The sequence below is a fragment of the Mauremys mutica genome, chromosome 1 (assembly GCF_020497125.1).
Source record: "Mauremys mutica isolate MM-2020 ecotype Southern chromosome 1, ASM2049712v1, whole genome shotgun sequence".
In the NCBI taxonomy this organism is placed as follows: Eukaryota; Metazoa; Chordata; order Testudines; family Geoemydidae; genus Mauremys; species Mauremys mutica.
In genome coordinates, this window is record NC_059072.1 from 98,533,312 (window position 1) to 98,548,663 (window position 15,352).

At 46.0% G+C, this 15,352-nt stretch overlaps 1 protein-coding gene across 2 annotated transcripts in view; it reads right to left on the reverse strand.

Moving 5' to 3' along the window:
* The window catches only part of PWP1 (PWP1 homolog, endonuclein), a 47,310-nt gene that overhangs the window by 20,461 nt on the left and 11,497 nt on the right, over positions 1–15,352 (reverse strand). For both annotated transcript variants that reach the window (XM_044993160.1, XM_044993169.1), the window contains 4 exons: positions 10,889–10,985; positions 10,129–10,239; positions 7,838–7,968; positions 6,596–6,669 (listed from right to left, as the gene is read on the reverse strand). In XM_044993160.1, coding sequence (XP_044849095.1) covers positions 6,596–6,669; positions 7,838–7,968; positions 10,129–10,239; positions 10,889–10,985 — 413 coding nt within the window. The remainder of the gene's footprint in view (positions 1–6,595; positions 6,670–7,837; positions 7,969–10,128; positions 10,240–10,888; positions 10,986–15,352) is intronic.

Below are 15,352 nucleotides of genomic sequence, written 5' to 3' on the forward strand. Positions count from 1 at the left end.
GGACTGAACCGCTGAAGGTGGGAGGCCCTGCACCGACGGTACCGAGGGTCGATACGCAGAGCGCCGACGGGACGGTGACCAGGAGCGTGGGCTTCGGCGGTGCCGGGAGCTCGACCGGCGCCGGGAGCTCGACCGGGAGCGGGATCCGCGGTGCCGGGAGTGACTCCGAGAGTCGCGGTGCCGAGACGACCTCCGACGGTACCGACGGTACGGTGACCTGGATCGGTGCCGGGAGTGCGACCGGTACCGAGATCGAGAGCGGTACCGGGACTCAGACCGGCGTCGGGATGGCGCTCGGTGCCGTGAAGAGGAGCGGCGACGAGATCCCGAACGGCGGGACGGGGACCTGCGCCGGGACCGCGACCGTCTTCCATGCCGCTCGTCGATAGAGGGCGGTCTTGTCATCCTGGCTGGCTTGCCCAGAGAGACAACAGCCCGCACCGGCGGTGCCGGGGGCCGGAGGCTCGGAGCCTCTATGAGCCTGATGAGGTCTCTCGCGGAGGAGAAAGTCTCCGGCGTCGAAGGCAGCCTTGGCTCAACCTCGGTCGGTGCCGGGGAGCGGGGCGGTGCCAGACTCGACGGCGCTTGCGGAGCCGGAGTCGAGGGCTCAGGGCCCGCTTTACGCACTGCCTCAGCCACTCTCGTGGCGGTCTCTGTGCGTGCCTTCGCTACAGCCTTCGCCAGTCTCTGCTTGCGTGAAGGCGAGAGCGAGCGGTGCCGGGTCGTCTTAGGCGGCGGTTTGGGTACCGTGGCCACGGTGCCGGAGCCGGTCGGTGCCGCGGGTGCACTCTGCACCGAAGAAGCCCTCGGCGCCGGCGCTGACGGTGCCGCGGGCTGGAGGGACGCTTCCATAAGGAGCTGTTTGAGGCGACTGTCTCTGTCCTTACGGGTTCGCGGCTTAAAAGCCGAACAAATGGCACACTTGTCTGTGCGGTGTGCCTCGCCCAGGCAACGGAGGCAGGAGCCGTGAGGGTCACCCACTGGCATAGGCCTCTGGCATGCTGCATAGGGCTTAAAGCCCGGTGCCTTGGGCATAAGCCCGCACCGGGGAGGGGAAGGGAGGAAATACTCCCCCTATCCTTATCTAAAACGCTAACTAACTACTAAAACTAACTATACTAACAGTGAAGAACTATATACAACAACAAGTAGAGAGAGCTAGGGATGTGGAGGACTACTGAGCACTCCACAGTTCCGACTGCCGTCACGGGCGGGAAGAAGGAACTGAGGAGCGGACGGGCCGGCTGGGGTATATATTCTGCGCTATAGCGGCGCCACTCCAGGGGGCGCCCAGCCGGCCCGCCGGAGTTGCTAGGGTAAAAATCTTCCGAAGAGCCGTGCACGCGCGGCGCGCACACCTAACTGGAATGCATTGGAGCAATCACTCGAAGAAGAACCAGGAGTTTTCAGAGGAGATTGCTGACAGCTGCTGAAAATGATTATGCAGAACTGACAAGTGTATCCTCAGAGAGAGTTAGCAGCAGTAGGAAAAGATTATACTGTATCTAATTGGAAAAGCCATTTACATGAGCCTGGCTGAGGATCCTGTACTAATTGTGTTATTGAAAACCAACCCAGGTGACAGAAAGAAGGGGTTAATCACCTTGCGCAGTAACTGCGGTTCTTTGAGATGTGGGTGCCTATGGGTGCTCCACTTCACGTGCACATGTGCCTCTTGTGCCCTTGATTAGAGATTTTCAGCTAGCAGTGCCCGTTTGGCCTGTGCACATGCCCTATGTTCTCCTCATGCTGGATACCAAGGCTATATAGCATTGAATCTGACAGTTTGGACCAGGGCGTAATGTTTTGAAAACATATGCATTGAAGTCCATGTAGCAGCCCTACATACTTCAGATACTGGTACATTCTTTGGTAATGCCATAGATATTTATTGCCTGTGATCTGGTTGAATATACTATCACCCTCCCCACCCAAAAAAAGGGGGTGGGGGGGAGAAGGGGGGGTTGAGGATGAACGCTTGCAGCATCATAACAAGTGATAATACATCCAGATAGCCACCTCAACAGTCTGAGTAGAAATCGAGAACCCTGTGGATCTATTTGTGAAAGAAATGAAGAGCTTAGGTGACTTGCTATATTGCTGGGTCCTATCTAAGTAGAAGGCTAATGCCCTTCTAACATCCAGAATGTGTAAACAGGATTCCTGTAGCGAACCACATGGCTTCAGCAAAAATACTGGTAGAGGAATGGACTGATTAAGGCAGAGCTCTGATAGAATCTTAGGTAAGAATTTAGGGTATGGATGTAAAGAGACCTTGTCCTTAAAGAAGACCGTAAGGGGTGGGGATAGGGGGGTGATCTGCCATTAGGGCTCCAATATCCATGACACTACGGGCTGACAGGATAGCTACTAAAAAAATCCATCTTTATAGATAAATGCAACAGACAACAGGTTGTCATTGGTTCGAATGGAGGTCTCATGGAGGTAACTGAGTATCAGGTTGAGGTCCCAAGTTGGGATAGGGTTTCTAATCTGCGGATAGAGAGTCTCTAAACCCTTACTAAACCTAGACAATACTGGATGAGCAAATATGGAGCATCCTTCTTCCGGAGGATGAAAGGTTGATATTGCAGTCAAATGGAACTTAAATCGAACTAATTGGTAATCCCAATTTCTTTAGATCCAACATGTAAACCAGGATGACAAAGTGGCACCAAATCAGGCTGGAGGCAGCAATGCCAATGCCAATAGACGAATCTCTTCCATTTCTGCAGGTAAGTAATGTGGGTTGATCTCTTTCAGTAAGAGCTGCTGTACTTCTATAGTGCAGGAGAATTCTAATGCCGTAAACCATCCAGAAGCCACACCATCAGGTGGAGAACCAGTAGAGTGGGATGAAGCACACAACCCACATCCTGTGATAGGAAATGCAGAACAGTCAGGAGCTTCAATGACGGTTGGACACACAGGTGAAGCAGGTAACGGTACAAAGCTTGTCTCAGTCTGGTTGCCACTATAAGGATAAATCTGGCTCTGTCCTATCTTTTTCATCACTCTTAGTATCAGTAGTGCTAGAGGAAACACAAGATAGAAGAACGGCGTCTCCCAAGGAGTGGTTGCCCAAACCCTCTTGAGCAGAAACGAGGACACTTCCTGTTCCTGGAACTCTTGCAGCCCCCATCTTTGGAATGTACTATGCAGAACTTTGGTGTGATCTTGTGAGAAGTGTCTGCTGAAGATATCGGGTGTGGTGTTCTGAATACCTGTGAGGTAGACTGCTGAAATTTGCATCTGATGAGCTATGCACAAATCCCATAGTTTCATAGCTTCAGTATACAGAGAGGAGAATCTCGCTCCTCCCTACCTGTTGATAAAAAACATGCAGGCTACATTGTCCTTCGTGACCCTAGATTGATTTGCCCCAATAAGGGGTAAGAAATGAAGGCAACTGTTCCTGACAGCCCTGAGCTCCAACATATTGATGTGGAGACTGGTTTCTTGAGTTGTCCATCTGTCCTAAGTTGTGATGGTACTAAGCTGTGCTCCCCAACCTACAAGGATGCTGTTAAAGTCATTGCTGGGGCTGGGTGACAGAAAGGAACACCTGCACAGATGCTGAGTTGATCCTTCCACCAGTCTAAGGAGTTCCTCACTTGTAGCTTGTCTGTCCAAGGTGCATCTGACTGGAGAACAGGTTGTTCCGAGCAAACCCTGAAAGCAGCAGAAATGTAACCTTGTGTGATTGGTCACAAAGATGCAAACTGCCATGTATCCCAGGAGCTGAAGACAGTTCCTTATTGGGGTTCAAGGGCTCCCCCGAATTGCCCATACCAAACCTGACATGGTTACAAATCTGTCTAAAGGAAGATAGGCTCTGGTTGCCAACAAGTCCAAATAGGCCCCTATAAACTGTCTTCTGTACTGGGGTTAATGTGGATTTTTTTACATTCAGCTGCAGACCCAACTTCTGGAACAGAGCAAGGGCTGTCTGGGAGGAAGATAACACTGCTTCATAAGAACGGCCCTTGAGTAGCTAGTCATTAAGGTACAGGAAGACTAGGATTGCTTCTTGTCAGAGGTAAGCAGTGACTACTGCCAGGACTTTGGAGAACACTCTGGGGGACAAGGAAAGACTGAAGTGAAACACTTGGTATTGGAAATGATCCTGTCCAATAATGAAGCACAGATATTTCTTGTGCGATGAGTATATTGTTATATGGAAATAAGCATCTTGTAGTTTGAGGGCCAGAAACCAAACCCCTTTCTCTAATGAAGGAATTACAGCTGCCCGAGCCACCATCCTGAACTTCTTTAGAAGTTTTAGATCTAAGATTGGTCTCCACCCTCCATTCTCCTTTGGCACAAGGAAATACTTTGAGTAAAATCCCTTGTCTTGTGAGGAGGAGGAGGAACTAGCTCTACTCTGCCATTCGAAGGAGAAAGTTCACTTCTTGTCTCAATAAAAGCTCATGAGCGGGATCACTGAAGAGGGACAGGGAAGGGGCGTGGAAGGGAGGGAGTGACGTAAAATGGATGGTATAGCCCAATGTTATGACCTCTACAATTCAAATGTCTGTAGTGACCTGCCTCCAAGCATGTTGGAATTGGGCAAGGTGGTCTCCAGACAGGGAGGTGGCCTAACAGGCACAGCAATAAATTTAGTTGGAGGATCTGAACTCTTGACCAACCCAACAAAACTATTGATTTGAAACTGTCTGGGTGGTCATGGAGAGTGGCTGGGCAGCCCTCTCTCTCTGAAATCTGTGTCTTTCTGGGGGGTTTGGTGGATCTCTGGAACCCAAAAAACTAAGCGTGGACACAACCTCTGGGCAGTCTGTGACCTACTAAACCTTATCTTATACATGTATATATGTGCCCAGTGATCATAAAGTAGCCCTAGAGTCCTTTAGAGAGTGCAAAGACTCATGCGTGGTTTCAGAGAACAGTTTACAAGCATCAAAGGGGAAGCTCTCCACAGTGTTCTGGAGTCTCTCAGAAACCCAGAGAGATGGAACCATGATGCCTTGTGCATAACCATCACTATGGAGATGGACCTGGCAGCAGTGTCCACAGCATCAAAGGATACTTGAAGAACAGTTCTGGCCACCAACTGGCCCTCTGAGATGATGGACTGAAATTGCTCCCTATATTCTTGTGGCGGATGTTCAATAAAAGCCATGAATCTGTTATAGTTTGTAAAATTATATTTGGCCATGACAACCTGATAATTTGCAATCCTGAATTGCAGGGTTGCCAACGAATAGGCTTTTCATTCAAAGAGATCCAGTCTTTTCTGGTCCTTGTCATACATGGTAGACTTAGATAGGTACATCTTTATGGAAACCTTCCCTGAATCCTCCAAAGTCTTCCCTTTCTTAGAGAAAGCTTGTGCCGAGGTAGAAGGGGCACTGGATTGGTCCAGAGACCTGACTCAGAAGCTGGCCAAAGACAGTGTTCCATCATTAACAGTATGAGTTTTATCTCTCTGTTTTCCCTTGTCCTGGACTTGAGGGTCAAGCAGACATTGCACTTCTAGAAGATGTGGGACTCTCCCAAGCAATGGACACATTTATAGTGGCTGTGGCTCATAGCGACATATAGCCTCTCAGCATTTGAAACCTAGCAAGCCAGGCATGCCTACTAGGGTTGGGGGAAAAAAAAAAAGAAAAAAGTCTCTTAAGAAAAAGAAGAGTGTAAAAATCCTCTCACTACTTATCTAAATAACTCACTATAAAAACTCTCTCAATCACTAGAGAAATAGTGCAAAAGCAGAGGCATGCTCGATGTGGACATGCTAAGACTTCCTCTCAGGCCAAGGCAGTTGAGAAGGAATGGAGGGTCGTTTAACCATGCACCCTTAACATAGCCTCAGTATTGGGCACAAAGAGGCCGAATTGATACAGTTAACTGAAAATCTTCAATCAAGGGCTCACGAGGTGCATGTGCACCTGAAGTGGAGCCCCAAGAGGGACACTACTCAAAGAACTAATGAAGAAGCTGTTCTTAACTTTAGCATGAAGGTCTGACTGCTCCCCTTTTGACAGGGTAACTGCATGTTGCTCTGGCAGTGGGAAGCAAACCCTAAAGCTGGTGTAGCCAAGCAACAGAGGACTCCACCTGCCTATCACAGGGAGACAGAGACAATTCTATATCTGTGCTATAGAAGCTCCTTCAACACCTCTCCCTGCTTTCTGACTTCAGCACAGGGTGAAGAGCCAGGGAAAAAGAGGGCATGGCCTGGGCTTCCCTGCACATCAGCCACCCTGTCCATTGGAATTTGGCACAATTCAGAGCCACTTTTGGACAATTCTGATTTGCCCCATGGACCAAATCATGCCAGGACAACAGGCGCACCGAGATGGCTAAAAGCCACCTTTGTTTGACATTCAAATTTAAAAAATACAAGTCACAAAAAAAACAAAAACAACAAAAACCACTTTTAAAAAAAAACAACAACTGTGAGACGGTCTCAATTTTCACTAGTGTAGAATTCAAGTACTTTTCAGCTGGATTAACTTCTGCACTACATTAAGTTGATCTTTAAGCAATAAAGTTATAGGTATGTATACATACTTCATACAAAACCATGTACACTAATTTATAATTATCTGTATGTAAACATTCAATCATTTACCTGTTTTGCTTATTCCATGAAAGGTCAAGAACTGCATCAGTATGCCCATCCTGATTCCCTTCTGTAGATGAATTCTGTATACAGATACATTTTAAAGAGGTTTAAAAAAGTTACACCTTCCAGGAAAAATCAAGTATTTATTGTTCATTAATGTACTGTTATATGCACAGATTAGGAACCAGGGGCCGCTCCAGGCCCCAGCACGCCAAGCACATGCTTGGGGTGGCACGCTGCAGGGGGCACTCTGCCGGTCGCCGGGAGGGTGGCAGGCGGCTCCGGTGGATCTCCCGCAGTCCACCGGAGCCGCGGGACCGGCGACCGACAGAGCGCCCCCCGCTGCGTGCCGCTGTGCTTGGGGCGGCAAAATTGCTAGAGCCGCCCGTTAGGAACAGCCTGATAATTCAACATATTCCCACCTACTGAAATCCTCTCTGTACAGAGCTACCTCTGCAGCACCTCCGCTCAGCTTGCCTCTTCTCCCCTTATCTGGTCAGCATGCAGCAATAGCTACTCCCTTTCGCCAGCTGGCACAAATTCAAATATTCACCAGTTGTCCTGGAGCATCTTTGGGTCCCTACATTCTCCCTGCTTACTCCTATTGTTCTGGTTCCCACTCTGGCCCCCTTCTCCTCAAACATTGACTCACTACCTCCTAATGACTACCCTTTTTCTTTTTTAAATTAAAAAATGAAAGGGTTAAGCTACAAAGAACATTGTTCTGAGTAAATGGGAGTCCTCCAGGATCCTTCCTCCTCCTATTTTTCCCTCCCTAACTCACTAACCTGGAAGTGAGAGAGATCCTCTAGATTTTTAAATTAATGAAATGCTACTGCAAACATTAGTCGTATATGTCCAAACTTTGCAGCAACGAGTTACATAGAATCATTACCCTTCTCCATTGGGCCCTTCTACGACCTAAAGGACTGAGGGGGTAAAAAAGTAAATCCTTTTCTCAATTACTCAGAAGAGTGGGCTCTTGAGCTGGATGATGTAAAGATTAGCAGCTACTTGGATAGAGCCATGTTTATAGTTTCTGTGAATTGCCCAAATAGTATCTTTCAGATGCAGTGTCTCCGGCAGAGGTAACTAACCCAGACCTTATACTTTAATTAAAAAAAAAAAAAAGATGCGCGTATCTGTGTGCATTACTGGGCTCGTAACTTTACTAACCAAAGACAAAGACATGGTCCCTGCCTGCAGCTTTTGCAATCTAAACAGATCAGCAGACATGCATTATTTTACCTTCTTTCCCTTTTTCTTCTTCTTCTTTTCTTTTTTACTTCCAAGAGAAAAGACTGGCTCTAGAGAATCCACTATATCAAGGTCCCAGACCTCAATAACAGGGGTCATGTTACCCACTGCAGCATAATTTCCTGCAGAAAGAAAAGCAAATGCCAGCGATAGTGTTCATTTAGATTAACATACGCAAAGAGTGCAGGATGATACAACCATTTCATTACTTATTTTAAATTAATGCCTATGTGTCCAGAGTCTTTCAATGGCATATTTTTACCAGTTGTACATGGTTAGTGTCCATTTAAAGATACACCTGCAGAAATTGCCTGCAAAAAGGTATGTCAGAGTTCTAGAATTTAAGGCCAGAAGGGACCATTAGATTATCTTGTATGACCTCCTGTATAGCACACGCCGCTGCCACCACCCCACCCAGCACCCACACACCAAACCCAACATCCAAAACGAGGCCAAAGTATTACTGTCCAGGGAGAAAAGACTATTATGTGCCACAGGCACAGAATAGGATGGACCAAGGTGCACCAGTGCACAATGCCCTTGCAGTGGCAGGGAAATGATTAAGTGAGATATACCAGATAATCCTGAGAAGTGACCTGCATCCAGGCATTGCAAAGGAAGGTGAAAATCCCCCAACATTACTGCCAATCTGACTTGAGGGAAAATTCCTTCCTGACCCCATATATGGTGATCTATTAGATCCTGAGCTTGTCAGCAAGAACTAGCCAGCCAAACACCTTTGAGAGAGAGAGAGAGTGCTCAGAGCCACCTCAGAGCCCTAGCCCAGGCCATGCAATGTCTCTTCTCTAGCCATGGTCATTCGAGGCTTCAGAGGAAAAAAAGATTAAAAAAACCCCAAACCTTCCAGAACACGTTGGGGGCGAAAAATCCCTTCATGACCCTGCCATGAGCAGTGGCTGGCTGAAACCCTGAAGCATGAGCTTTAAGAACATAGAACATAAACCAGAAGTGAGCCCCAGGGCTGTTGAGCCCTGCCTCTTACCATCACAAGCAATCCTGTCATACAATTACACTCAGAGCCAACTTTATGTACGTATCCTCCCTTTAGTACAATTAATGATAAAAATGCAAAGAAAAATATGTACAGCCCCCAAAATTATAAAATATAATTTTTAGTGTGTTATTTTAAAATAAATTTGATTGACTATTGGTTTTGTTCAGAGAAGACATGGCCAAACACATCTGCAAACAAGAAGTCTAAAGAAAAGTTTTCCATTAGCCTGCCTAGTAGATTTGGTTTGCCATTGGTATTAGTATTGGTGTTTTAGTTTAGTCATTTGGTATAATGACATTACTAAAAGAACCCTCCAGATATATACGTAAGCATTTACAGCTCTAAAAAAAAATAAATTATTCACTGTGATGGGCTGTACCCGGCCCTTTGTGGCCCCCTGCTGGAGGCACTGAGGTCCTACTACACCCTGCTCCAGGAAGGAGCAGTGAAGGTGGGTCCTCCAGGCCGCCCTAGAAAAACCAAAAGAAAGCAGCCATCAAGAGCCCAGCAGGCTCAGATAAAAGGAGATGCAGGATCTTAGCAGGTCAGTTCCCGGCTGGGACCAGAGAGATGAGGAAGGGTGCTCCTCTTTGGAGAAAGGAGCTTGAAGGGCTCCATTTACTGGACTGGGAGAGAGAAAATACCTGAGAACTTTAACCCTAAGGTAAAAGGACCAGGTAGGAAGAGCCCCAGGGAATGCAGCAGCAACTAAGTGAAGGAAGCAATATGTGACTGCTGTTTATAGGACGCCTGGGCTGGAACCTGGAGTAGCGGGCTGGCCAAGGTTCCCCCATTGGCAAAGGGGCCTAAGCCCAAGAGGGGGACAAGGCTCCTTCAGAAGCCTGAGCCAAGGGCCACATTTAAAGGGCCCAGAAACAGGGCTGAAGACCCTGTTGAGAGGAGATAGTTTGGTGAACTATTTGCTACCCCAGAAGGGGTTCATTTTTCAACAGTGTGACTTGGCTGGAAGGCTGAGCCACTGAAGACCTGTCTTTCAAGGTCGGCCACCTACAGGGGGGGCCATGAGTGGGACAAAGATTGCAGTATCACACCCTACCACTAGGAGGCACTCCGGAGGTGAGCACCCCCAGTTACAGTTACATGTTTAATTTTTCCTCCCATGCCTTGGCTTTGCTTCTGTGTTAATATTGCTGCAGGAGACCATTATTTAGTCACAGCATTTTAAGTTAATTATGCAGTTCATATTCAAAAATTGCTATTGTTAGACAGCTATGATCTCTTTTGGCACCCTAAAGACATTTATTACCTGGAGATTCATCAGGATTAGGATCAAAATTAAGCCACTCCACACTTAGAGGGTATGCAGGTAAGAGGATATCATGGTGTACATAAAATGAGTCCTCTTCATGATTATAAACTGAAAGAGAGAATTTGAAAAACATTTATGTCAGTGGAGAGAAAAATAAGCCACTCTATGTAGTGCATCCCCACACAGCCAGATGGAGCAAATATTAATATTCTCAGTGTAGAGATAATGTCTGGAAGCTACATTTGTGATATTGTCAGTTTCTAGCAGAGAGCCACAGCCTCTCTATATGATGTTAGGCACCACAGAACATTTATTTTAGGTGACAAATTCAACAGCCCGCAGAATGACGTACTTATCTACATCAAGTACAGACTGATTCAGTTTATGCCTTGCACACGCTACATCATCTTCATTTGTGTTTGTGCGACTATTTTAAAACATCTGGTATATAAGAGACACTTGCTGCTTATGTGTATTTATAAAATAAGAATGATAAAGTATTACTGACAGGCTGATGTTTCACTGTACAGGTTCGCAGTATATTTATATAGGTCAGGGTTCATTAGCGTTTGTTAAGCAGTTATTTTACAGAGGTAAGAGCACAAGAAATGTAGTTGTGCCAGATGCCAACATCTATTCAAAAACCAGGATAAATGGAGAACAACAGAGGGAGCAGTCCTGCAAAGCCACAGGGATCAGACTGGATAAGCAGAGTATTTTCTAGGCCTGCTTTTATGACCAAATATTGTTTACTCACGGTGAACCTCTAGACTGCAGTGGTCCTTATCAACTCTTCCACAAATGATCAGATTGTCACTGGGCTTAATCAAAAAATCTTCCTGTTCATATTGCTCCTAAGGGCCAAGGAAAGAAGAAAACTTAAGGAGTTAAAAAAATAGAAATTTTCTGAAGCACAGAATATTAATTCATAGAATCATAGACTTTAAGGTCAGAAGGGACCATTATGATCATCTAGTGACCTCCTGCACAACGAAGGCCACAGAATCTCACCCACCCACCCACTCCTGTATCAAACCTGTGTCTGAGCCACTGAAGTCCTCAAATCATGGTTTAAAGACTTCAAGACGCAGAGAATCTTCCAGCAAATGACCCATGCCCCACGCTGCAGAGGAAGGCGAAAAACCTCCAGGGCCTCTGCCAATCTGCCCTGGAGGAAAATTCCTTCCCAACCCCAAATATGGCGATCAGCTAAACCCTGAGCATGTGGGCAATACTCACCAGCCAGACACCCAGGAAAGAATTCTCTGTAATAACTCAGATCCCACCCTATCTAACATCCCATCACAAGCCATTGGGCATATTTACCGGTAATAGTCAAAGACCAATTAATTGCCAAAATTAGGCTACCCCATTATACCATCCTCTCCACAGACTTATCAAGCTTGTCTTTAAGCCAGATATGTCTTTTGCCCCCACTACTCCCCTTGGAAGGCTGTTCCAGAACTTCACTCCTCTGATGGTTAGAAACCTGCATCTAATTTCAAGTCTAAACTTCCTGATGGTCAGTTTATATCCATTTGTTCTTGTGTACACATTGGTACTGAGCTTAAATAATTCCTCTCCCTCCCTGGTATTTATCCCTCTGATATATTTAGAGAGAGCAATCATATCTCCCCTTAGCCTTCTTTTGTTTAGGCTAAACAAGCCAAGCTCTCGAGTCTCCTTTCATAAGACAGGTTTTCCATTCCTCTGATCATCCTAGTAGCCCTTCTCTGTACTGTTCCAGTTTGAATTCATCCTTCTTAAACATGGGAGACCAGAACTGCACACAGTATTCCAGATGAGGTCTCACCAGTGCCTTGTACTAACACCTCTATCTCTTCTGGAAATACCTCGCCTGATGCATCCCAAGACCACATTAGCTTTTATCACAGCCATATCACATTGGCGGCTCATAGTCATCCTGTGATCAAACCAATACTCCAAGGTCCTTCTCCTCCCCTCTGTTACTTCCAACTGATGTGTCCCTAGCTTATAACAATAGTTCTTGTTATTAATTCCTAAATGCATAACCTTGCATTTTTCACTATTAAATTTCATCCTATTACTATTATTCCAGTTTACAAGATCATCCAGATCTTCCTGTAGGATATCCCAGTCCTTCTCTGTGTTAGCAATACCTCCCAGCTTTGTGTCATCTGCAAACTTTATTAGCACATTCCCATTTTTTGTGCCAAGGTCAGTAATAAAAAGATTAAGTAAGATTGGTCCCAAAACCGATCCCTGAGGAACTCCACTAGTAACCTCCCTCCAGCCTGACAGTTCACCTTTCAGTACAACCCGTTGTAGTCTCTCCTTTAACCAGTTCCTTATCCACCCTTCAAATTTTCATATTGATCCTCATCTTTTCCAATTTAGCTAATAATTCCCCATGTGGAACCATATCAAATGCCTTACTGAAATCGAGGTAAATTAGATCCACTGCGTTTCCTTTGTTAAAAAATCTGTTACCTTCTTTGAGAAGGAGATCAGGTTGGTTTGACACGATCTACCTTTTGTAAAACCAGGTTGTATTTTGTCCCAATTACCACTGACCTCAATGTTCCTAACTACTTTCTCTTTCAAATTTTTTTCCCCAAGACATTGCATACTACAGATGTCAAGCTAACAAGCTTGTAGTTGCCAGGATCACTTTTTTTCCCCTTTCCTAAAGATAGAAACTATGGGAAGGTCTATACTCACCGTCCGGGTCAACGCGGTGAGTTCGACTTCTCGGAGTTCGAACTATTGCGTCTAATCAAGACGCGATAGTTCGAACTCCCCGCGCGCTCTGGTCGACTCCGGAACTCCACCACCGCGAACGGCGGTGGCGGAGTCGACCTTGGAGCCGCGGAGTTCGACCCCGCCGCGTCTGGACGAGTAAGTCAGTCGAACTAGGGTACTTCGAGTTCAGCTACGCTATTCACGTAGCTGAACTTGCGTACCCTAGTTCGACCGCCCCCCCCTTAGTGTAGACCAGGCCTATGTTAGCAATTCTCCAGTCGTACAGTAGAACCCCAGAGTTTACAGATTCATTAAAAATTCTTGCTAATGGGCTTGCAATTTCATGTGCCAGTTCCTTTAATATTCTTGGATGAAGATGATCTGGGCCCCTCGATTTAGTCCCATTAAGCTGTTCTAGTTTGGCTTCTACCTCAGATGCTGTAATATCTACCTCCATATCCTCATTCCCATTTGTCATCCTACCATTAACCCTAAACTCCTCATTGGCCTCATTAAAGACTGAGGTAAAGTATTTGTTTAGATATTGGGCCATGCCTAGATTATCCTTAACCTCCACTTCATCCTCTGTGTTTAGCGGTCCCACTTCTTTCTTGGTTTTCTTCTTATTTATATGGCTATAGAACCTTTTACTATTGGTTTTAATTCCTCAAACTCTACATGGCTTTTGGCCTGCCTCACTTTATCCCTACATGTTCTGACCTCAATAAGGTAGCTTTCCTTGGTGATCACTCATCTTCCACTCCTCATAGGCTTTCTGCTTTTTCTTAATCCTCTCTCTGAGATGCTTGCTCATCCAGCTTGTCTACAACTCCTGCCTATAAATTTTTTCCCCTTTCTTGGGATGCAGGCTTCTGATACTTCCTGCAACTTTGACTTGAAGTAATTCCAGGCCTCCTCTGCCTTTAGATCCCCAAGTTCTTCAGTCCAATCCACTTCCCTAACTAATTTCCTTTATTTTTTAAAATTAGCCTTTTGAAATAAAAAACCCTAGTCACAGATCTATTTTTGTTTATCCTCCCATTTAGTTTAAACTGAATTAGCTCATGATCGCTCGAACCAAGGTTGTCCCCTACAACCATTTCTTCTATGAGGTCCTCACTACTCACCAAAACCAAATCTAAAATGGCATCCCCTCTTGTTGGTTCAGCAACTACTTGGAGAAGAAATCCATTAGCTGTTGCTTCTAGGAAAATGTGAGCCCTATTACTAGCACTTGTCCTCCAGTCTATATCTGGGAAGTTAAAGTCTCCCATGATCACACAATTCCCATTAGTATTTTCTTCATTAAAAACATTAAAAAGGTCTTTATCCATATTCAAATCGGATCCTGGCGGTCTGTAGCACACCCCAAGCATTATCTCAGGGGAGACTCTAGTAGCTTTCTTCCCCAATGTGATTTTTGCCCAGACTGTCTTATCCATTCCATCCCTTCTTATTTCTTTACCGTCTACCTCATCACTGATATACAATGCTACTCCACCATCTTTGCCTTTATTTCTGTCCTTCCTAAACAGCACATACCCTTCAATACCTGTACTCCAGTCATGACTACTATTCCACCATGTTTCTGCTATCCCTATAAAGTCTGGTTTCTGCACCAGTAGCTCTAGTTCCTCCATTTTGTTACCTAGGCTCCTCGCATTGATGTACAAACATCTTAATTCTTGCTGTTTGGCTTTGCTCACGCTCTTTACCCAATTAGGCCCAGACATTCTACCACCAGCATCACCTATTAGAATGGTATCTACACTACCCTTCCTCCGTATGCCTGTTCTCCTACCCACGGCTGTGTCCTCTCTTACTTCATTTTCTTCCCTCTCAATATTAAAATCCGGCGTGGAGATTACCTGGACATCTCCCAACCATCTCCCCCTCCCCCCCAATTCCTAGTTTAAAGCTCTCTTAATCAATTGTGCCAGCCTCCATCCTAGAAATTTATTTCCCTCCCTCTCAGGTGAAGTCCATCCCGAGAGAACAGTCCTCTGTCCATGAATGCCTCCCAGTGGCCATACATCCCAAAGCCCTCCTTATAGCACCACTGCCTGAGCCATCTGTTGATCATCATAATCTTGTCACACCTTTGTTGCCCTTCTCTAGGAACAGGCAAAATCCCACTGAAGATCACCTGAGCCTCGATTTCCTTAAGTGTCTTCCCCAGCCTGGCATAGTCTCCCTTGATACGTTCCAGTGAGAATCTAGCCGTATCATCTGTTCCCACATGAAAGACAATCAGTGGATTCTTTCCCGCTCCCGTTAGGATCCTCTTCAGCCTCAGGTCCACATCCTGTATCTTAGCACCCGGCAGACAGCACACCCTTCTGTTCTCTAGATCAGCTCTGGTTACAGGCCTGTCTATTCTTCCCAGTAAGGAGTCCCCAATCACATGGACTTGCCTTTTCCTGGTGACGGTGCAATTCTCCAGTCTATCCCCTGTTCCCTCTGGCTGCAAGTCCTCTCGATTCCTGTTCGCCCTTGC